Source organism: Strix uralensis, chromosome 5, assembly GCF_047716275.1.
Source record: "Strix uralensis isolate ZFMK-TIS-50842 chromosome 5, bStrUra1, whole genome shotgun sequence".
NCBI lineage: Eukaryota > Metazoa > Chordata > Aves > Strigiformes > Strigidae > Strix > Strix uralensis.
Window position 1 is genome coordinate 59,139,506 of NC_133976.1, and position 21,509 is coordinate 59,161,014.

The following is a 21,509-nucleotide window of genomic DNA, read 5'->3' on the forward strand; positions in this document are numbered from 1 at the left end:
TGCTTTGCTAAGGAAAATAAGCAATTATGAGCAAGCTGCCTGTGTGTGTAAGTGTCTGCCCAAAGTTGGTCCCAATATACAGGCATGTCAAGGCATCAAAGAGATGTCCCACTTAGTTTCTTGAAATCAGTAGCCAAATAAAGAAAGAGGTCCCTCTGAGGGAGATGATCATCCAAATCAAAGACTCCTCAAAAGACTACGACAGAAGCAACCTGGCTCTGCCTATCCTCTATCCTCCCTATGTGATGAGTTATCTTCTCTGCTGCATCCTACAGACTGGCCTCTGCCTCCATCTGGACTGTTTACTTGGGCAAATATTTGCAAAATGCCACCAGCCACACAGAGGTGTCCTTCAAGGTGATCCGTCTCTTCCTCCACCCTTATTACGAGGAGGACAGCCATGATTATGATGTGGCCCTGCTCCAGCTGGACCATCCTGTGATCATCTCAGCCTTAATCCAGCCCATCTGCTTGCCTGCTCCTTCTCACCTCTTTGAGCCTGGCCTTCATTGCTGGATCACTGGCTGGGGAGCCCTCAAGGAAGGCGGTAGGTACAAGGTCTTTGCTGGTGGCCTACTGTAGCAGAGCCAAGGCAGAAACATAGGTTCAGATGTGGGGTAGGCAGAACAGGCTTCTGTTCACCCCAAAGCATTATGCCTCCTTCACCTGCTCTGATTTTGGGTCATGGGTTGGCCAAAGTTACCTGTTGAGTGTCCTGAAACCTCATTCAAAGATGCAAGCATGAGGGTCTGGTAATCTACATGGGGACAACATGTGTTCCTTCATCCAAAGACTAGAATAGCCCTTCAGGAATTAGGGGTCTGTCTAGTGGCTATTCAGCCATGGTCACAGCATGGGGCTTGCAACCCCATGCTTACATAGACGTGGGATCCTGTGGGGTTGTTCCCCAGAGATGGCTCCTGACCGGAGAGAGTTGAGATAAAAAACCTGCTCTTCATCAAACTGGGACTGGGTCTCCTGGGGACACCCATCTGCAGCCCCTGACACTTCCGACATGTCAAAGATGCTAGGAGCTGTGTCCCCCCAGGAACACCTGTACTAGTAAATTCAATGGGAGCAGCACAGGGTCGCCTGAGGATCACCCTGTGTAATTGTTAGCATGCGCCCTGGTACCAATCAACCATTTTGACCACATAGCACTCACACACTGCTGGGGGACAGCATGGGCCAAGACCTGTTCCTGTGGGGTGGTATGGATGAGTCCCTTCTGTTTTGTGAGGAAGAGTTTAGCTGCATGGGTATGGACCCTTCATGTTGCCTCCCCATAGGGCGAGCAAAACAGGTCCAAGCTGTTCTCTAGTGGCACAGGAAAAAAGATGTGCTCACCCAGGACAGCTTAGTGCCTTCACTCATGCACAGACTTGCTACAGCTGCTTCCTGAATGGAAACACTCAGTGGTCTATCCAGAACTGGACACTCCTGATCTGCATACTTAGCTGGAAAAGTATTTCCATTTCAATGAGAAGCAAACCCAAAACTACAACATCCCAGAGGTTTCCCCAAAGCAGAATTCCCCTTGTCCCAAAAGCTGAAGTGCCCACAACATGTCCTTGTAGGGAAAGGGACTGAAGGGGAATGTTACTCCTTCCATGCAGGTGAAGTGCTCTGCTGAAAATCAGAGACTGTGATGCCAGCAGAGAGCAGAATTGAAATTCAGATGGCAGCTTTCAGCATGCAGTGAGATGGGCATGGACTGGAGGATCATGGTAAATGGTAGGAAGCTCCACCATTGCTCACCTGCACTACTTTTGGTGTTCTACCCCTCAGGGCACATCAGCAATGTTCTGCAGAAGGTGGACGTGCAGCTCATCCAGCAGGACATCTGCAGTGAGGCCTATCACTACACGGTTTCTCCCAGGATGCTGTGTGCTGGGTACCACAAGGGCAAGAAAGATGCCTGCCAGGTGACAGAGGAGTTGTGGGATCAGGGTTGACTACTGGAGGTGGGGCATATCCCAAGTATCCCAAATGCACTCCATAGCCTGAAATGAGGGTGAAAAGACTATAATATGCCTGACTCCCCCAACACTTCCTCTGATCTAAGTGACCAACAACAGACCTCAGGACCACTTCTTCCCAGCATCTTTGCCTTAGGCAGGATCCAAATACACTTAAACTTCTCATTTTCTCATTTCAGCCCATTGTCCACTCTTTACCTCACACTTTCAAGTCACATATCTACATCAGTCTCTTACCCCCTCAGCCTCTTTAGCATCTGTCACATACAGTAACCTGTCTGTTCCTTCATTACTATCAATCTCAAGGAATTCCTCTGACTCCCATCCCTCCGGGTATCCAGTTAAATTCCACCAGCTTCCTTGCTTTCCACATATTTGGAAATGCCACATGGAGTTGAGGGAAACAATAGAGCTGTCAGCTTCTTGGGACCTGGCTAAGGGGGAGGAATTTGCATGATGAAGGAATGCAACAATACTTGCACAGATGCTTGTACTGGAGACTGTTTTTGACATCTGCCTAAGGTACGAGGAATGTTGGAGATGTCCCAGGCATTAGTTGAAGAGATACAGGAATCCGCATACAGAGAGACTCAAAGCCAGCGTAATCAACCAGCAGGAGAAGCTGGTGGATCATCATCATCCCATTTTTCTTTCTCTTTCTCTAGGGTGATTCTGGAGGCCCGCTGGCCTGCAAGGAACCCAGTGGCAGGTGGTTTCTGGCTGGTTTGGTCAGCTGGGGAATGGGATGCGCACATCCAAACCACTATGGAGTATACACCAGGATCACTCAGGTGCTGGGGTGGATGAACCAAACCATGAGCTGAGAAAAGTGCATCTCTGCCTTCTCCCCATCAGACCTACACTTGCATGGCACTCATTCCTGATCTTGTTCACTTGCCTCTCAGAGAAAGAGAGTTTCTGTGTGGGATGTTGTCAGACCGAGGATGCTCTTCTGAGTAGGGTAAAAAAAGCCTGTCATGGGGATTGTAGACAAAAGCAGGCAGACCCTCTTCCCCCTCAGTACTTCCCAGGGAGCATCCCAAGGTGTTTTTAGACCATCCATCCAAAAGAGTTGGGTGGGACGACGATGACATGACACACAGCAATGGTTCCAAGTTGATGGTTTCTGAGAAAAGAAATAAGGGGACTTGAACTTTCCATGAACCATGTGATTCATCCGCAATCTTATGCTGGAACACTTGCTGAAAGAAAATGTGACTGATGTAGTTAGAGATTCCAGTAACTGTGAAATCAATCTGCCTTCCTCTTCCTTCCTGCTGATCGTCCTTCTTCCCCCTTCCCCTCCCATCACTCCTCTTCCATCTCCCTAATTGCTTCTTTTCTTAGCAGGCATGTGCTGTTCAGCAGTGCTGTTCAGCTCAGCCAGGCAACTCTTCACGTCTCACTGATTCCCAGGCACAAGTCCAGCATCACACCCCCAAGCACGCATCCTGCCTCCCTGCTGGGGCAGCACCCAGCCTCCACTGCTGCACTTTCCTCAGGGAAAGGCCCCGGCCCTCAGTAAAAACACTGGAGCAGCCTCCCATCCTCTTCCCTCAGCCCTTCTAAATACCTTTAACATGAAGGTGTCTCAACTGCTTCCATCTCCTAACTCAGATAATCCAGGAGGTGAAGGAGAAGGCTTCAGGGCACAGTGCTTCAACAGTGACTGCTATGGGTTTGGTTTTTTTACTAAAGAGATACATATATATATATATGTGTGCATGTGTGTATATATACTGTGGGTCACTCTCTGGAATTAGCAATAAAATTGAGCAGGTTTTTGGCTCTAGTTTGCCTTACTCTGTTAAAAATCATCTTGGGGGTTTTATCTTTTTTCACTGGCAACTGGCAGAAATTTCCACCCCCCTGGCTTCCCTCTCAGCTGTCCCCCAGGTGCAGTGGGGTCAATACGCTAGCTAGATAGGTGGTCCTTACTCACTGTTATGATTTAGGGGTGCAGATACCAATAAGAAAACCTGCTCTGTAGCCCAGCTGCCTGCAGTGGGGATGCAGCACAGATGCAGTGGAAAGTACCACCAGCCCACAGAAGAGAAGCACAGCACAAGCAGCTTGCGGTGGCTCCAGGTGATGAATCTAAACTACACTTCTCCAGCTCCCACCCCTTTCTACCAGCACCAAATTTCTGCCACTTGAAATGAGAGGCGGCAAGGAGGAACAGACTGTGAATTTTATTCAGGAGTTACAACCTTGTATCTTCAGACACAGCAGTGAAGCAAACACCTCGCTCCCCAAGACAGGGATCTCCTGGTGTGTTCCTGGTACCCTAGCAGCATGCCTGTCTCCTCCTCACCCTGCCGACACAGGACTGCTTTGGGGGACAGGGAGGGAGGCACCAAGGAGAGTGATACCCAGCACAGGGACACCCCGCGAGCAGTGCAGGTGGCCCAGAAAAGTGTAGTGGCTCTGCATTTGCCCTCTGGCCACAAGCCCAGACCAGCTCCTCCAACAGCAAAAGGGCGAGCACTGGTCCTTCCACAGCTGCCACCACCTCGGGGCTCCGGTCGCATCCAGGGTGCTCAGGAAGGGACCGCAGGTTGCAGTTGCACGGATGTCCCCAGCAGGGGCCACTGTGACATTAGGAAAGCCAGCCTGCTAGGCAGAGATGGGGGACGTGGGCTCCAGCCCCTGCAGCAGCCCAGGGACTCCAAGAAGCATCTGCCCTCCTCCAGGGCTGGAGGCTCAGGCCTCAGAGGTGAGTTTGTAAAAAAGAATGGCTGATTGTCAAGAGTGAAGGGGGCTAGGGGGTGTCACTGTGGGGCAAGGGGCTGCTGTACACTGCAGTACAAAAATAAAGATATAAACAAGAAATGAAAAGGCTGGAGTGGAGTGTTGGGATCACATCCTCAGACCTCTGGCTTGTAACAGCTAGAGAAGAAGAGAAAGAGAGAAACAAAATCAACAGCAGGAAAAAAGTGACTGAGCATGGAAAGGAGAGAAACAGGAAAAGGGAAATTACAGAGGAAATGAGAACAGAAGAAAAGGAAAAGAGATGAAGAGTGAGGGTGGGAGATCAGAGACAAAGGAAGGAAAAGTCCATGTGATTAACATACACTGACTTTTAAGAGAGTAACACTTAGGTCTCACAGCCATGGACAAGGAGGCTCTTGAAGATGTGGAGAAAATGTCAGACAGCTAATAAGTGCCCTCCAACAGGACAGAGAGTGGCACTGAGCAGCTCTGGTTTAACAAGAGCCCCACAGTTTTCCAGTTTGAGAGAGGAATCCTCCTTCCAAAGCTTTCTGTACCCAGCCCCATGCACGCTGGCCAGACAGGCTCCCTGGGTGGGAGGCAGAGCACAGAGACTCATTCCGCACACAGCGGGAACATCTGGAGCAGGAACTGGCTGCTTCCACTCTGCCTTCACCACCCTCTCTCACTGCGCTCTCTCCCTGACAGAGGTGGTGGAGAAAAGCCCACGGAACTGAGAGCGGGAGGGGAAAATAACAGGCTGCCTTCTGCAAACTGCTCTCAGGCTGGCCAGCAAAGGAGCTGCGGACGGCAGTCTGGAGAAATGTTCCGGCATGTGTGTCAGGCAGACACGTGGCAGACTTTCCCCCTTTCCCCGTGCCGCCCCTGCCTGCTTTGCACTCATTTCCATTCCTCTTCATTTCTCCCAGCTGTGCCCTCCTTTCTGCTGCCAGAGCCTCTGGTCTGGAGCCACAGGGCCTGCTTGGCAGGTAAAGGCACACATAGGATGAGAGTCCAAAAAAACACCTTGGGGATGACTGAACCTCCCCTCCCTCCTTCCCCTCCCCAAGCTCTACAAACCAGGGCCATACCCACAAGAGGGAAGTGAGTCACTCATGCAGAGCTCAGGCTGGCAGGAGCTGAGAGTGCAGACAGGTAACGCACCTGCAGAGGAGGAAAAGTGAGGAGCAGAGACAGATAGGGCTCCGGGCAGGGATGACTCTGAGCTCTGGGGGGCAAAGACAGAAGAGGGAAGGATGCTGGAGGCTGGTGAGTGGGGCAGGGTGGGAGGTAGGTGGCAGTGCTGGGACGGACACGGAGGGGAGCAGGAGGGAGGGTCCAGAGGAAGAAAGATTTTACTGCAATCCCAAATAGATGGACAGTCTGCAAACAAAAATATAACCCTAAATAAACCAAACAGTTTAAAATACAAAGCAGCAGCCACAGTAACAGCTCTCCCCTGTCAGCTTTAACTTCAGTGAGACTCCTGCTCCTGGGAGAGGACTGCCCCCACACCCCACACCTGCTCTAGTCCTTTCCTGCTGCTAGCTGTGAGCTCTCACCAGAAAGGTGGACGGGTCTATTCTTGAGGGGTTATTTTTATCATTTTCCTCAAGGATTTGCTGCATCTTTCTCCTGTGCTTCTGCTTCTGCCTCTGCCTTCTCCTCCACCTCCTGCTCTTCCTCCTCCAGGTCCTCCTCTGTGCTCTGTGGCCCAGCATGCAGGACAAAGGGAAGAAAGAGTGGAGATACTTGCAAGATGAGCCATGGCAACTCTTTCTGACACACAAGGGAATAAAGCAATGGTCACAACATTGGAATAAAAAGGGACCTTTCCCCATGGCCATGACAGCTCTGGGTCAGGGAGCAAAGAGACTTGTCTTCCTCTGGAGCATCATGTCAGAGCTATCTAACCCACTTGCAGGTGCTATGATCCCACTGCCCAACAACTGCCACCAGTCTCCTTCCTGTATCCTAGTCACTAGTGCTCCTTCCTGTATCCTAGGACTACTGGATGTAGTGCCACACATTTCTGTCCTTCCCTCAGAAGGGGAGCAGGTGATCTCCTGCCCCTTAGGCTGGGACTCAGTAAAAGGAAAGAGAATGCTGCAAAACCTTCAGAGAAATCACACCCTAGAGGCAAAGTGACACACACAGCATGGTCATAAGGAGGCATGATGGGTATGTTAGAGTAGCATGAGAAGTGTCAGGGCCACTTGCTAAAGACATCTGCCACACGCAGCCGGGCACCACCACTCTCAACACATGCACTCCTCCTTTTGGGCAATGGGTGTAATTCCATGGTGCTGAACACCAGGACAAGCCCCTGTATTCCACCACTGAGGAGCCCCACAGTCCCAGTGAAGAGAGGAAAGAAAGAGGGAGCAAACAAGAGTGAAGGATCTCATAAGCAATGGGAGCAGGGCCATAGCAAAGTTGGTCTCACCTTGGCTTTGTGGCTGGGCTCAGAGCTCAGGCCACTGTGGGAGTTGTACAGCTCTTTGGAAACCACACACAGGAACTCTGTCTGATCCTCATTTCCATAGTTATAGGATGAGCCAATGTTCACAAGCTAGAAAAGATGAGAGCAAGAATCACAAGCACATGTTACTGCAAACATCCACTCCACCTGGGGAGCAAGGCAGAAAGCCTACCATGCAGCATGGAGTCCAATCCATACCCCCAGTAGAAAGGCCTCATAACTGAGCTGAGGAGACAGCACACAGAACCAGGAGAGGAGCCAGCCAGGATGCAAAACAACTTAATCTCACACAGTATCCTCTAAACCTCTAGAGAAGGGGCAAGAGAGTGTGACAGCACTATCAATGACTGACCCAGTACTCTCAGAAAGGGAAGGTGCTTTGCCTGGGGACTGTATGGTATCCATGATCTTTTCCCCAAAAGACAACTCCTTCCCACTCTCCTTTACCTTCTTCATACCTGCTCAAAGCGCCATCCATCTGACATAGTGGAAACCATCTGAGTGAGCTCCTCTTCCTGGCACTGTAGCACACGGTAGACATGCTTAGGAGGCACCTGACAGCAAAATTGCAGAGCATGTTGACAATGGTCAGATGCTAAAGCCTGTTGCCCTCCTGCAGAATTAAGTTGTAGTAGCCCTCCTTGACAGACCTGTCCTCTTCCCCATGTCCCAGGTTAAAGGGGAGTGAAAACCACAATCTAACATTATACTATGCTGTCATGGGGAGCAAGAAAAACAGTTATCTCTTCTGGAGAGGAGGGACTGAGCTGTGTGCTTCCTTCATTGTCCCCAGAAGATAATGGGCTCTTTCAATGGGGAGTTTGCATTTGTTGTTACAAAGTCATTTATGCAAATGCCACAAATGCTGATTGGGTTCTGTGAGTGCAAAGTGACTCTGTTGTTGGAGGCTTTATAACCTGAGGAGGACATGATGAAAAGTGAGATATCAGCCAACTCTCCCAGAAGACAGATTGATTCCTTATGCCTCACTGTCTGCATTTAACTCTTCCACAGACATCTCTTCATCTGTTCCCTCCAGGTTTCTCTACAGGTACCCCCATGCCCTTCACTGTGATTACACTCCCAGGACTCCCCACACCAGATTCCTCCTCCCCATGACACCTTCGCCCTCCTCATAAACATTCTTCCATAAGCAACAGCAAACAGCTGCCTTCTTCCAACAGCTAGAGAAGCTGATTTGGTTTCAGGGGCTACCTTCAGCATTACTTCTGAGGATGCAAAACAAGCCTGTAACTTGTTTATAGTAACTAAAATGGTAGTAGCCTGTCCTCTTGTCATGGTTTAACCCCAGCTGGCAACTAAGCACCACACAGCTGCTTGTTCACTGCCTGTCCCGTAGAGCCCCGCGCCCCCCCCCCCCCCCCCCCCCCGCCCAGCGGGATAGGGGAGAGAATCAGATGAGTAAAAGTAAGAAAACACATGGGTTGAAAAAAAGACAGTTTAATAAATAAAGCAAAAGCTGTGCACACAAGCAAAGCAAAACAAGGAACTCATTCACTACTTCCCATTGGCAGGCAGGCATTCAGCCATCTCCACCACGCATAATAGTTACTTGGGAAGACAAACACCATAACTCCAGAAGTCCTCCCCTTCCTTCTTCTTCCTTCAGCTTTACATGCTGAGCATGACATCACATGCTATGGAATATCCCTTTGGCATCAGTTGGGGTCAGCTATCCCAGTTGTGTCCCCTCCCAACTTCTTGTGCCCCCCCAGCCTACTCACTGGTGGGGTGGTGGGAGAGGCACAAGAGGCCATGATGCTTTGTAAGCACTGCTCAGCAGTAACTAAAACATCCCTGAATTACCAACACTGTTTCCAGCACAAATCCAATACATAGCCCCATACTAGCTACTATGAAGAAAATTAACTCTACCCCAGCCAAAACCAGCACATCCCTGCAAGGTTTTGCTATGTAGACATTAGCACATATACTCTAATTAGTTACTTCTTTCCATTTCTTTGCTGCTTCTCCCAAGTCTGTTCTCCCTGTAGACTCACCTCTCCCTTTCCACATTCTCTCCTTTGCCCACCCCACTCTATCTTTCCTTGCCATTTCTCTCCATACCTGAGTTACTGTGTAGTCCTTCTCCTCCAGTCGATCCTTTATTATTCGGATTAAAGGACCAATGTTATAGAACTCAGCTTCTTCTAGAACCCCTGAGAAAGAAAGACAGAAGGACCACACAGACAGAAAGTTAACAGCCTGTCTTCGTTTTTTGGCTTGCATAAGATCAATTCTGAGCTTCCCAAGGTCCATAGGAAGAAATGACACTGCAGTCTCACTTTTTAACAGGTTTCTGTTGCTTGAAACTCTTACTGCAGAGAATTGAACCCTGGTTCTCTGCATTGCATTTTTAATGCTCACCCCAATTTCCTTATGCTGCCTGCTACTACAGAAATAGGCACTGCCAGTGAAGGCTTATGCCAAGGACTGCTAATACCTTTACCAGATAACTGGCCAAAGAGAATAAATGTAGGTTCCAGCCTCTCTCAATGACCACTAGATATCCTTCACTACCTGACACACTCAGACCTCTTCTAAGTCCCTCATTCAGCCATGAATTGTCTAATGGGTTAGTTTTATGCCACCCTGAATGTCTGCATCAGGTACAAAAGGCAATGTTAAGCTATGAATGGGACTCCTGTTTATGCTTCAGATTTGATGTTAAAAATGTGGATGAACTCTATCTGACCTCAGGATTACAAGAAATGTCAAGTAAGAAACACCTCAGAATTGTGTTTCTTACAATTCTGTACCATTGCTTAGATATATTTTTGGAATTATAAGATTGTTCTGAAGAAAACTCTCCTTGTAATAGGTAAAAATATGTCAGAGAGAGAGGCAAGAAGACTAATGAACATGCAGAAACTGTGCTTGGCAAGGGATGGACAGCACAGCCTGTCTTTGAAATTGGCTTCCTGTTAGACTCTAGCATCCAAAAAACAACAAGGTGTTGGGGACTGCTGTCTGGTAACACTGTAACATTACTGAGTTATCCTATTGGACTCACTGTCAACCTCGAATGAGGGATTGGCTTGTTTGGCTTGTTCCACTGGAGTTGCTGCAGCCCACAGTCCATCTGAGCACTAGTAGCATACATTGCCTATCACTGATTAATGATGGTCTTTATTACAGTCAGTAGAACAGATGAGCTTGGTTTTGTCTGGTCTTTCATTTCATTTCATTGGGTTTTCATTCCTAACTAGAAACACTCAGTCATTAACAGAAAACTCAGTCGCAGAGCCTGATTAAAAGTGGATCAGAAATATGAAGAAAATGGTTTATTGAAGCTGAGAGATCTTGCTTACTTCTGTCTCAGTGACATCTCTGCTGAACGACAGTCCTGAAGCCACACCACCTGTAGAATGCTTTCCTCACCTACTCCGAATCGCTTTAGTAAAGGAAACATCGGTATGCTTTCCAAGAGCTGCAGGGATAGCCCTCTCAAATCACCCCACATCAACCTCCAGAAGGAGGATGAGACACAACAAGGATAACAAGTCCTACTGTGTCCTGGCTACAGCAGGTGATGTTAAGTGATGTTAAGTGGGAAGTTTCTCAGCTCCAAGACTCACCCTCTTCAGCCATATCTTTATTCAGGACCAGCTTCCCATGACGGAGGAAATTCAAGATGGGTCCAAAGTAAGTGGGGTCCCGGTCTATTAGGTATGCACCAGTCTCATCCTAGCAACAGAGATAGACCACAAGGAGAAAAATCCCATGGGAAGCTTGTAAGCAACCCTCAAATGCTCCAGACTATAAGAAAATACAAACCTAAGCAAAAATGTCCACTATTTCTAAGACTCCTTGGAAACCATGGGCCCCTGAGAGTCCCTAGCCAAGTCAGCCCAGCTTGGATTTTAACTCCTGTATTGGTATGCTCAGCATGCCCACCTCAGCATGGATCAACCCAGCTGAGAAGGCCAAAAAAATAGGCCTGTCTCCTGCTACTGTGTGTACAGGCCTGGTGTGGGAGAGCAGAAAGCCCTCTTATAGGGGACAAGGCTGAGTCAGGCAGATACAGCTGGGAGACAGGCTCCAGGGATGTGGGGTGATAGAGAGGCAGGAGAGCAGGGGTGGAGGGGAGATGGCCTCTCTTTACCCCAGCTTGGGAAGACAGGTGCCAGGCTACAACACAGCAAGGTGGGATCTGGCAAGGGGAAATCCCTCCCGGGAGAGGGGGGAGAAAGAGCAGGCTTTTTTCACTCAGTCACTCCTGCAGCTGTGAGTCTAGCTCCATCCCTGCACCCTTCCAGCCCTCCCCATGCTCGGTGGGGCACGGTGCGGGAGGCAACCCAGCTGCCTTACCCGGTCCGACTGCAGCTCCTCGCCCTGGCACAAGCGACACAGGAAAGACTTCTGCTCCCGACACAGGGTCTGCCTGGTGGTGAGGAAGACGGTGCCCCCCACATTGAGCCTCACCCACTTGGCCTGGGTGCCAGCGGGTGGCGGAATGTCCCAGGTGCAGCGGAGCCCCACGGCGTCCTGCATCTCCTCCCCGCCCTCCATCCTCATACTCACACCCCCCACCCCTCCCAGCGTGCAGCCGCCGGTGCTGTCTGCCGGAGAATGCCGGGATCTGTAGTTAGTATCTGCCTCTCTCTTCCGCAGCAGCCGTGTTTCCTGGGGGCCAGGGTTATCCCTGCGACTGCCAAGGGAGTCCCGGGTGGGCAAAACCGCAGCTCCACAGCACTGATGCTCCCTGGGTTTATCCCTGTTCCCGTTTTCACTAACCAAGGGCCGGCCAGCACTTCGGAGGTGCAGGGTGTTACGCAAATATCATCGGCATTTATTTCCATAGACATCCTCTCTGGCTCATTAAAAGGTTCTGGGAACTGTAGTTTGCAGGGACATGCACAGAAGGGTGCTGGGCACTGTAGTTTTACCAGCCCGCTATCCCTTTAATGAGGATGCTACAATGAAGGGGGCTGCACTGTACTACATGACTCCAGCCCTGCGGCTGGTAGTCTGCATGCTTCCAGTCCTGGGTCTTGCCTGCAAGCTTCCTCGGAGCCAGGAAGAACAACCTGCTCCCTGGCAGTCAGCAGATTTAGTCCGTCAGCGCTGTACTCCACAGCTTTCCCTTCAGGAGATGCATTACCCCAGTCTCACAGCTCAGTGCTGCATCGGTTGCCACGCTGTTCTTGCTGCAAAATGGGCAGACAGTGCTTTCTTGTTAACGTACATAGGGGATGCTTCTTGGGAACTGTATCCTGGATCTGCATGAAGTGCTGGCAGGGGGCAGGAGTAATTTTGCTTCCAATTCAGAAGAGTCGCTGACTCAGCAAACTGCCCCCTGTGCTGCCCTATCGGCACAAACCATGGCAGACAGAGACCCCCTGCGTCCTTCCCCTGTGCTCCTGCCATCCCGGTTTGTGTCTGGGCAACAGAGCGCTCACATATTAACTTAGCTCTGTGTGTTTTTCCTCTGCCCTAGGCACCCATCACCCCGCTGAGGCTGATGTGCCAATCCTGCTGTACCGAATCTAGCCCAGCCTCTGCCACTCACTCCTGCCAGGCTGAGCCTAGAGCTCAGCAACTCATGCCCCATGGGACTCTGTTCAAATGCACTCCTTGGCACAGGCACAACCTGAACAAGCTCTCCCTCCAGCAGCTCTGCTTTTCCCACTCCCACCTAAGCACTGCTGTGCTTGCCAGCAGCTCGAGCGTATTAGGAATGGAAAGGCTGATGTTCCACCTGAATGTAGCCCAAAGCCTTCCTTCATCTAAGCAACTTTCTGGCTCTTCCTTGCCAGGGCAATGCAGCACTGCAGAGACACTGTGGTGCCTCGCAGACACTTTACTGTTCTTGCACCTAGATATTTGTCTTTTGAGGTGAGGGTTTATTGGGGGAAGAGGGTGGATAAAGAGAAACATTATATTTTACTCTTATATTCCTTTTCTTTTTGTCCTTCCCTCTTCTTTTACTTACAAATCACTCCCTTTTATCATTACAGGACATGAAGGCAGAGTCACCCTTCCCCCAAATCACCCAGGACTTTCTTCACAAAGATAATATAAGTGTGAACTTTGCTCCTTCTGTGGATGAGTGAAAAGGGAAGGAGGGGAAGAGAGGGTAACATGGAAAAGCTTTCAAGACAGCTGACCTCCAGCTAATTTAAGCACAAGAAAAAATCAGCTGCTGCAGGATGTAAATCCAAGTAACTCTGGATCTCCTTGAATTTATACCAGGAGCTGGCCAGCACTAGAGTGACCAATAACAGGGAGAGGATGAAAAATTATTTTTGCCTACCTATATGGAGCAGACATTGGCCCAAATTAGTGGCCGGCTCTTGGACCAGCCCCCAGTGAGCAGTGGTGGGCATCAAAGATGCTTGGACTAACACTGACCTGAGCTGAAGCATCAACAGTGTAACACAGCTCTGGGCTATGGGACTGTTGCCCTCTTACTTCTGGCTGAGTCAAACCATGGCAAATCTGAGAGCTCTGCCCTGCACTCTGGCGTGCAAGGGATGCAGGACCCTGTCTGGGCTGGCCACAGCTCTAGCACAGAATTAGGGTGAGGTCTGTGGCTCTCTGATATGAATGCAGTAGATGGGTGGCAGCCTATAGCCCCTTATCTCCCCTGCCTTAGTTTTGCCCTGCCTTAGTTTTCTTCCTTCTTCTAACAAGAATTTACGCTGTCTCCCTTTACTCCTCTCACAGCCCCTCAGCCTCTTGCTCCTTCTTAGGTCCATATCTTGTTCTTAATGCCTTCTTCCCCAATCTCTTGCATGCCAATGCTGATCACGGGTCAAGGATGGTCTGTATTCAGATCACACCTTCTTCCATCAACACCAGACTGCATCTGCGGCCAGCACTTCAAGTCTTGCTCACCCCAGGGCCATGGTGTGAAAAGTTGGTTGGTAAATCTAAAGAGGTCTACTGCGAGTAAGGAAAGAGGTCAAGGTACACCACTCCCACTCCCAGAACTGTCTTTTCTGCAACATACAGCACAAAATTTATTGGAAAACCCCCAGGCCAGGGCATTCCCCACACTATGTGAAAACTCAGTCTGGGGTGAGTTACCAACTGAAATGCTATGATGAGTCAGTGGTGTGGGCTAAATACAGGCCCGATTTGCACATCATCACCAGACATAGTTCTGAGATACAACTAGCATGCCCTTGTTAAGGTCCATTAAAATCAAGCAACAGAACAGGGGAGAAATAAATTTAAGTAATCCTATGGCTGTTCCTCCTGCTTTGATGATAACTATATATAAAACATATGCACAGAAACAGAGACACAGGAGCAAGCAAGAGCTCACACAGGGCAGTGTGATTGCATAATGCCATACAGCCCTGCTGGATACCCAGTTAAATCCCAGGGACAATTGCACAGACAGACTGGGGGCAAGAAAAACTGGACAGCCACTGGGTAGATAGTTGATGGGCTGAACAAGAGTTAAGGAAAACAGAGCAAGGAGTAAACTGAGAGTTTCTTGGTTCAGCAGCCAGCAGACCTGCAGTGACAAACCTGCAGAAAGCTACACGCTGCAGCGTTTCATACATACATTGCAGCCTGACGAGTCAGCAGGGTACAAGGCATGCAATGCATCACTGGCGTTGCAGAGCTGCTCATAGGGAATTGTTGCATTGTGGAGCAGTAGTGGGAGCAGGGATCACCGTGTGTTGGCCCAGACAGTGTCACCACTCTGACAGGCTGGAAACACACATCTGAGACTAAACCTGTGCAATCATTTAGTTAATGAACACACTGTGGCATGAGGCACCAGAGAAGAAATCATCTCCTCTCTCTAGGAAGTAGAGAGGGGAGGACAAGTAATGCTGTGACATTTTACCATAAAGCCAACAGGGAACTGGGCAAAGAAAACTCCTGGGAGGAGGTCAGTTCACTTGGAGACAACAGAGCCCAGCTTGACTGCCAGCTGAGCCAGGCGTATTGGAGCAGGAAGAGAAAGGTCCCATGGCATGCAAGCAAGCTTATCTTTCTCCAGCTCCTTGTGCTTCAAGCGGTCTGTGAGCAATGTACCTGCATTCAAAATAGCATGCAAAGTGTGTGTGTATATGTGCATCACTCAGCACCTCTGCTGGAAGAGTGCTGGGAGGAAGAGAGAGAATAGTCACGTAGCACCAGGTTGCAAGCTGGGACCAGGAGAGATGGGAGGAACAAGAAAAGCCCCTGCAGGTAATAGCGACTACCATTGCTCGTGCAGTGGCCATTAGTGTGAAGGGACAGCAGTACTGGCAGAAGAAGGGCTGCTTTGGAATTTGGGTAAGTTTGCAGAGGAACAAAAGGTTCACTGCGAAGTGAAGTGTGAAATAGTGCAACCTGACTGCTAGGCAGCAGTAGGGAAGGAAGAGGAAGGCAAGGGACGAAAACGACGTGAAAAACAAGGGACAGTGGGATTAATTTTGGAGAATCATTGACCAGACTGTTTTCACAGAGTCCAAAACTGCTTCAGTAAAGTATTGCAGATGGTAAAATATACCAATAAACCAATAAAGAGTTCACATGCTGGCCTGGGATTCTCAAATTTATATAGAGAGCTGTAAAAGTTCCAGTCTCATTAGCCACAGGTCAATGTGACCCTCTTCCTACATCAGGGCTGGGTTTTAGGCTACTTTTTGGCCACTATGAGCCCTATCCCACCAAAGATATGCTATTCCTCTTTCCCTGTGGCAAATTTTCCACAGGAGTCATCAACATTACTGATTTGCATTCATACCCACTTCTCCCCTTCCCAGTTTTCAGTTCCCATAGGAAACTCACCCACTGAGTCAGGGACATAAAGATCTGCAGAACATTTATAGTCCTGGTGCAAGTCCCCTCAGCTGTTCCATATGTCCAGTAGCATCTGTTATGGCTCAAAATAGGTTTCTGCAGTCTCCAGGCTTTGAAAACATCGTCTCAGTCTCCACAATGTTCCCAGTGCCTTGCCTGCAGTGTGAGAACAGATCTCAGCTAAAAGGAGGGAGAATATCAGAAGATACTCTTGGACAGATTTTTGATACATGATGTAACAGGGCATATCCCAGAAAGTATCTTGTGGTGGGGAGGAAGTTCTCAATTTCTCCTCTGTAGGGAAATCAAGGCAAAGCTAAGCATCTAGTAAAAGATGTGCCAAAAACTAGGAAACTGAAGAACCACTGAGATTTTGTGGTTCAAAACCCAGGTGGGAGAAGGGCAGTTGAGTACTGCCAATCTTGGCACACATACCAGAGAGGGGGAAGGGCCTTGCTAGATGTCATTGAGCCACATAGTCAAAACGTAGAGCAAGGGGAGAGGGAAACCTTTCACTTAGTTTGTGATCTCCAGGTGGACGGATGGGCTGCACCAGACACCTCCCTGTGACACACAGGACAGAGAAAAGCAGCTCAGTCTCAAGAGGAAGCAGAGAGATTCAGGGTCTGCTGGGGTGAGTGGGAAAAGAAACCGCACCTAAGCTCCATTGCCAAATGCTCTGGAAGGACAAGAGAGAAAGCCAGCCCCCTGCACCCACTGGAAATGATAAACAAAGTCTGAAAGAATATGTCAATTTTCTCTAATAACTAAATTTTCCTGGAGAAACAGAGCAGGCATAGCACTCCTGCTTTGTCTGTTTGTACATAGGGGAGGGGCCTGGCCACATAGTCACAAAATCAGCCTCACCTCCAGCCCCACCCAGGGTGTTAAACCTTAATGACCCACCACATGAAAGCCTCTTAGCTTGACTGATGGTGGGAGAAGCTAGAAATCCCGAACCAAAAAGATGTCACAAGCCAGATCCTGCTGTAAGATCCCATACTAGACAACACTGTCTGCACAAGTATCTTTAAGTTAAAAGTGTCTTAAAAAGCAACACCAGTGTTGCTCAGATGAGGAGGCCCCTCCACACAGTTTAGCACCACTTGCTGTTCCCAGCCAGTGCTTATCCTTTAGTTTTCATGTCAACACCATACTTCAGCTTAAAGTTTGTTTTTAAGTGCTCTCAGTTACAGACTGCTATCAGATGTCCTACATGACATGCTGACTAGTTCTTCCCTTTCCCCTGCAGGAAACAGTTGCTAGAAAATTACCCCACTTGGGATAAAGCAAGGTGTTGCCACCAGCCTTTAAAAACACAGTGATTACCTGGATGGGGAAATTCATAAAGCACAGGAGTAGAAAACCTTTCTCTAGCAGGAAGATGAAAATTAGTTAAACCATCAGTTAGATCCAGAACTGAAAGTCTTAACAATTTGCAAGGCATGCCGTAACCTGCAAAGGAAGCCCTTTTGGGAAGTCTAAGCCCAAAGAACAAAATGGAAGCTGGCAAATATAAAGGTTTATTATTTTATCCAGATCTGTGCCTTGCACTGGATACTGAAGGGTCACTCATTTCAGACCCCCGTGCGCTCTGTATACTCAGCACTTGCTGTAAAGCCAGCCCCAAGTCCCTGAAGAGCTAGGTTGTTAGAATGGATGTAAGTAAGGAAATTGAATGCTTTCAGTCACTGGAAATGGGTGGAAAGAAGGGTTGGCCTGCATGTGTGGGTGGGGAAGGCAGAAGAAGAAATCATCTGAACAGTGAAACCCTAGCTCCACAGGAGGTGAGCAGAAACAGAGCTTGTGTGCATGCAAGCCAAGCCCAAGAAGCCAGGGCTGCAGCTAACAGAGGCCAAAGGAAATGCGAACACTCTCCAATAGGAAATGATCCAGCCCTCATATTCAGTGGCTAGGAGGGGACACTGCAAATCTGTGACCATAAGCATCCACAGCATTCCCTAGAAAGGATTATGCCATCATCCTCAGATGTTCACAGGTACCTGTTGCTGCAAGCCCAAGACCAGAACTTGTCTCATTAACTTTCTAAGTTATCAGTGGGCCAGAATAAGTGCAGGATTTTTTTTTTTTTTTTTTTTTTAAGAGTTAAAAATCCTAGAGAGAACAAATTCTTGAACATGGTCAGGGATATCTGGGGGGATTTCAACTCTCAGATATAAGACAACGGTCTCAGGAAAAAAAAATACTTGCCACTGTAGGCTATTCCTCAGTAGGTCTCAGTTCCCCTAAATTTTTTGAGGTTACATAGTATGTCCCATGGAAAGAACAGAAACACACATGCAGTCCAATTTTCACCACGTGAGTTGACATCCAGTCTTTGAAGAACAGAGCTGTGACTGACTAACATGGAGTTTTAGGCCAAAAAGCAAATGAACAAGGACTGAAAGGAGAAAGATGGTGAAAAGTTCCAAGAGGCAGGCGTGCCATTGTCTTTCCTGGGCCGAAGAGCTTGTTGAGGGCAAGGGACATAGTTCTACTCATGGAGAAAGGGAAACATCTTCTTTGAATCAAGACAGTGTGATCCCATAAAAATAGTTCCTGAAAAGGAATCACCCAAGCAACACTCACGTAAGTTCCATTCAGCATAAAGACCTTGAAACACATGTTTATTTACCCTTTTTAAGCCCAGAATCTTTTCTTTTACCCCAAGTGGGATTTTGGACCACAGGGGTACAAAACCGGTTAAGTACACATTGCAGTTAGAGTCCAAGTGCAAGAAGAAATCCAGACCAAGTCTCTAACCTAAGAGCCAACTGGAAGCCACATTTGCTCCCTTTAACAGCCACGTCTTTCCCCAAAGTTTTGCACTCAAAATGGCCATAAAGTGCATGGATGGCTTCTAGGACAGAGGCAGAGAGCTGAATCACGACACACAATTATATGAGTATGACCATCCTGTGAGTGAACATGGTGGAATGTCCCGAGTCATGAGCTTGTCTTAACTCAATTACTTCCCCATGCTACGACCAGGAGTCTCTCCCTTCCATTGGATACAATAAAAAGGTCACAAAAATCACAGAATGGCTAAGGTTGGAAGTGACCTTGAGAGGACATCTGGTTGACTCCACCTGCTCAAGCAGGGTCAGCTAGAGCTGGCTGCTCAGGTCATCTTTATGCTCCTAAGCAGCAGCAACAGGGTAAGGAGAAAGTGCCAAAGCACCACATGACCATACTTGTTATCCAACACCTTCAAGACACTTAACCAGGAATGCTAAACCCATCTTTTCCAAATCCCGTTTCAAGGCAAATTATCTGCACAGCTGGAAATGAAGCATCTTATTACACCGTCTTGCCCTTTCCCTCAGAAATAATATTTTCAGGCAGTGCCCGCATGTACCATTCCACCCAGGCCCCATCATACACAGCAACATCTGGTTTGCCACAGAGGTATGCCCCCAGAGCCACGTGGCAGGCAGTGACCCCAGAGCCACATGTGGCTACCACTGGCTTTAAGAGGTCCACCTTCTTCTCCTGGAACAGACTGCAGATCTGCTCAGGGGTCTTCTCTAAGCCAGACTCTGTGAGGAAATCGGTGAAGGGGATGTTCATCGACCCAGGGACATGACCAGGCTCAATTCCTGGAGGAAAAACAATACAGGTAGGAATTAACCTCTACTGTTTGGGACAAATCCATTGCAAAACCTGTTCTCTGTCTCATCACGAGGAGTATTTCTTGTTTAGTATATTTTGTTAAAACAAATAAATTCAATTTTGTTTACTTTGCTTTACTAGATTACTGACTACTCAGGAAGGATGGCTCTAACCTTCAAGTTACCACATGGACGCAATCCTGTCAAGTTCTGTTTTTTCTCCCTGTCCCCTCGACATCTTCCCTACATCAGAGCAACCCATTCTGATGAGGCACTGACTGAAGCACCTCCACAGGCCCTTCTGAGGAGAACAGTAGCACCAGTACATGAAGAGACCAGTGAGTATCTTTGAGATGTATAAAAGCTATGTTCTACACCTGAGCCCCTCAAGAGAAAAAAAATACACAGTTTCCCCACTCGTGAATTCTCAAAGAGTGGCACTTGCTGGTCAAAAGGACAGGAGGACAGATGGATACACTGCCTCAGGTACCATCCCATAAAGGACAACCATATTTTCCTTTATTACCTCTACAGGAGTCAAACTGACAGGCACCTTAAATAAAGCCCCTTTTTATTATACCAATGTCTCAGGAGGCACATTACCATCTCGGGGCTCTGGCTCTACTCCCCGGAACCGTCCTGCAGCACGTGCATCCACTAGTTGGAAGTGGTGGGAATCCAAGTTATCTAAGACATCCTCATATGTTTTCACCAGGGACTTGTCCAAGGAGGCGTGGAACTCTGTGGGAGCTACCTGGCTTTTCCCAGAGCTCAGCGCATTTCCCTCTTGCTGCCAGTTCTTCAGACCACCATCCAGAAGGGAGACAGCTTCATGTCCGAAGGCCCGAAACATCCACCACACCCGGGGCGCTGAGAAGAGACCTTGGTCGCTGCCATCATACACCACAACATGGGAATCATTCCCCACACCCAGCTTCCCCACATACTCAGCAAAGTCATCAGCCTTGGGCAGCATGTGGTCATAAGGTGAAGTACGGTCACTGCACTGGTCAATGTCAAAGAAAACTGCACCAGGGATATGGCGCTCCTCAAATTCCCGCTTCGGGTCACGCTTCATCTTTGGCAAATACCAGGACGCATCCATGATTCTCAAGGACAGACCAGCTTGCTGTGACTTGATGGCTTCTGAAAGCCATTTTGCAGATACCAGAGCACGGTAGAGGAGTTGTTGCGACATTGCTCCCAAGTCCTGGCCAAGATTACCTGATTTCTGGGGTCTGCCTGAATCCACCTGACTGCAAGAGGACGAAAGTAACAAATTAGAGACCAGTCTTACAAAAAGCGACTGAACAAAGATGCATTTTGGGACTAAAGACCTGTGTCTGCACTGAGGTCCTGAAGCCTACAGTGAGGGGTTTGAAATGCTCCAGCCCTGAAAATAGTTTCAGAGAGCTCAGCCCAAACCCTGCCCCAAGCAGGACAGCCATGGCACAGTCCTGCACCCAGCGCCCCATAGCCCACCTGGCCCCTGCACCTCCAGCGACCACCAGCCAGCGCTGACAGCAGCAAGAGGGGAGCGGGGCAGCCCCAGGGATGAAGCACCGGGGAGAGGCACGGCCCCACGACAAGGGGGACTCTGCCCCACGGCTCCCACCGCCCCGGAGCACATCTCCAGGCGAGGCCTTACCGGGCCCCTAGCACCCCTCACGCAGGTCGAACCCCCACCGCCTTCCGCTGCGACCCTTCCCGCCCCGGACACCCCCAGCCCCGGCGGGGCCGCCGTTGGCGCAGCAGCGGGGGAAGGAGCGGGACCAGCCACTGCGCCTCCCCGTACCTCCGTACTGGGCCTCAGTCGAGCAGCACCCGCCCTCAGTCCCCGCCAGCCATGGCCGCCGCCGGAGGGCGGGGGGGGAAGCCGGGGCCCTCCCAGCAGGCCGGTCCCGGGCGGTGCCGCCCCGCCCGCTCGAGCCGTGCGTCCCGGCCCGCGTCCCG

General features: G+C 49.4%; 3 protein-coding genes across 9 annotated transcripts in view; 1 reads left to right on the plus strand and 2 right to left on the minus strand.

Moving 5' to 3' along the window:
* Positions 1-19,740, plus strand: part of TMPRSS6 (transmembrane serine protease 6) — a 44,983-nt gene extending 25,243 nt beyond the window's left edge. For 3 of the 5 annotated variants that reach the window (XM_074871243.1, XM_074871244.1, XM_074871242.1), the window contains exons 16-18: positions 276-547; positions 1,789-1,925; positions 2,645-2,946. In XM_074871243.1, the coding sequence (XP_074727344.1) occupies positions 276-547; positions 1,789-1,925; positions 2,645-2,803 (568 nt within the window). In that variant the 3' untranslated portion in view covers positions 2,804-2,946. Of the gene's footprint in view, positions 1-275; positions 548-1,616; positions 1,926-2,644; positions 2,947-19,698 lie in introns of those variants that run through there. The other 2 variants (XM_074871245.1, XM_074871247.1) reach the window with 2 other exon arrangements.
* On the minus strand, positions 4,153-11,801 carry KCTD17 (potassium channel tetramerization domain containing 17). Its single transcript, XM_074871252.1, has 7 exons — positions 11,506-11,801; positions 10,773-10,881; positions 9,262-9,353; positions 7,632-7,727; positions 7,138-7,263; positions 6,254-6,398; positions 4,153-4,868 (listed from the first exon to the last, which is right to left on the minus strand). The coding sequence occupies exons 1-6, from the start codon at positions 11,710-11,712 to the stop codon at positions 6,303-6,305; spliced, it is 726 nt and encodes a 241-aa protein (XP_074727353.1). The 5' UTR covers positions 11,713-11,801; the 3' UTR covers positions 4,153-4,868; positions 6,254-6,302.
* On the minus strand, positions 13,074-21,497 carry MPST (mercaptopyruvate sulfurtransferase). 3 transcript variants are annotated; one of them, XM_074871251.1, is made up of 5 exons: positions 21,352-21,497; positions 20,160-20,812; positions 19,429-19,544; positions 15,934-16,101; positions 13,074-15,192 (listed from the first exon to the last, which is right to left on the minus strand). In XM_074871251.1, exons 2-4 carry the CDS (start codon positions 20,752-20,754, stop codon positions 16,072-16,074), a joined length of 741 nt encoding a protein of 246 aa, XP_074727352.1. In that variant the 5' UTR covers positions 20,755-20,812; positions 21,352-21,497; the 3' UTR covers positions 13,074-15,192; positions 15,934-16,071. The 3 variants fall into 3 exon arrangements, with proteins under 3 accessions (XP_074727352.1, XP_074727350.1, XP_074727351.1); XM_074871249.1 differs by lacking the exons at positions 13,074-15,192; positions 15,934-16,101 and having other exon boundaries at positions 18,545-19,544; positions 21,352-21,495; XM_074871250.1 differs by lacking the exons at positions 13,074-15,192; positions 15,934-16,101; positions 21,352-21,497 and adding an exon at positions 21,205-21,246 and having other exon boundaries at positions 18,545-19,544.
* Between the last annotated feature and the right edge of the window lie 12 nt (positions 21,498-21,509).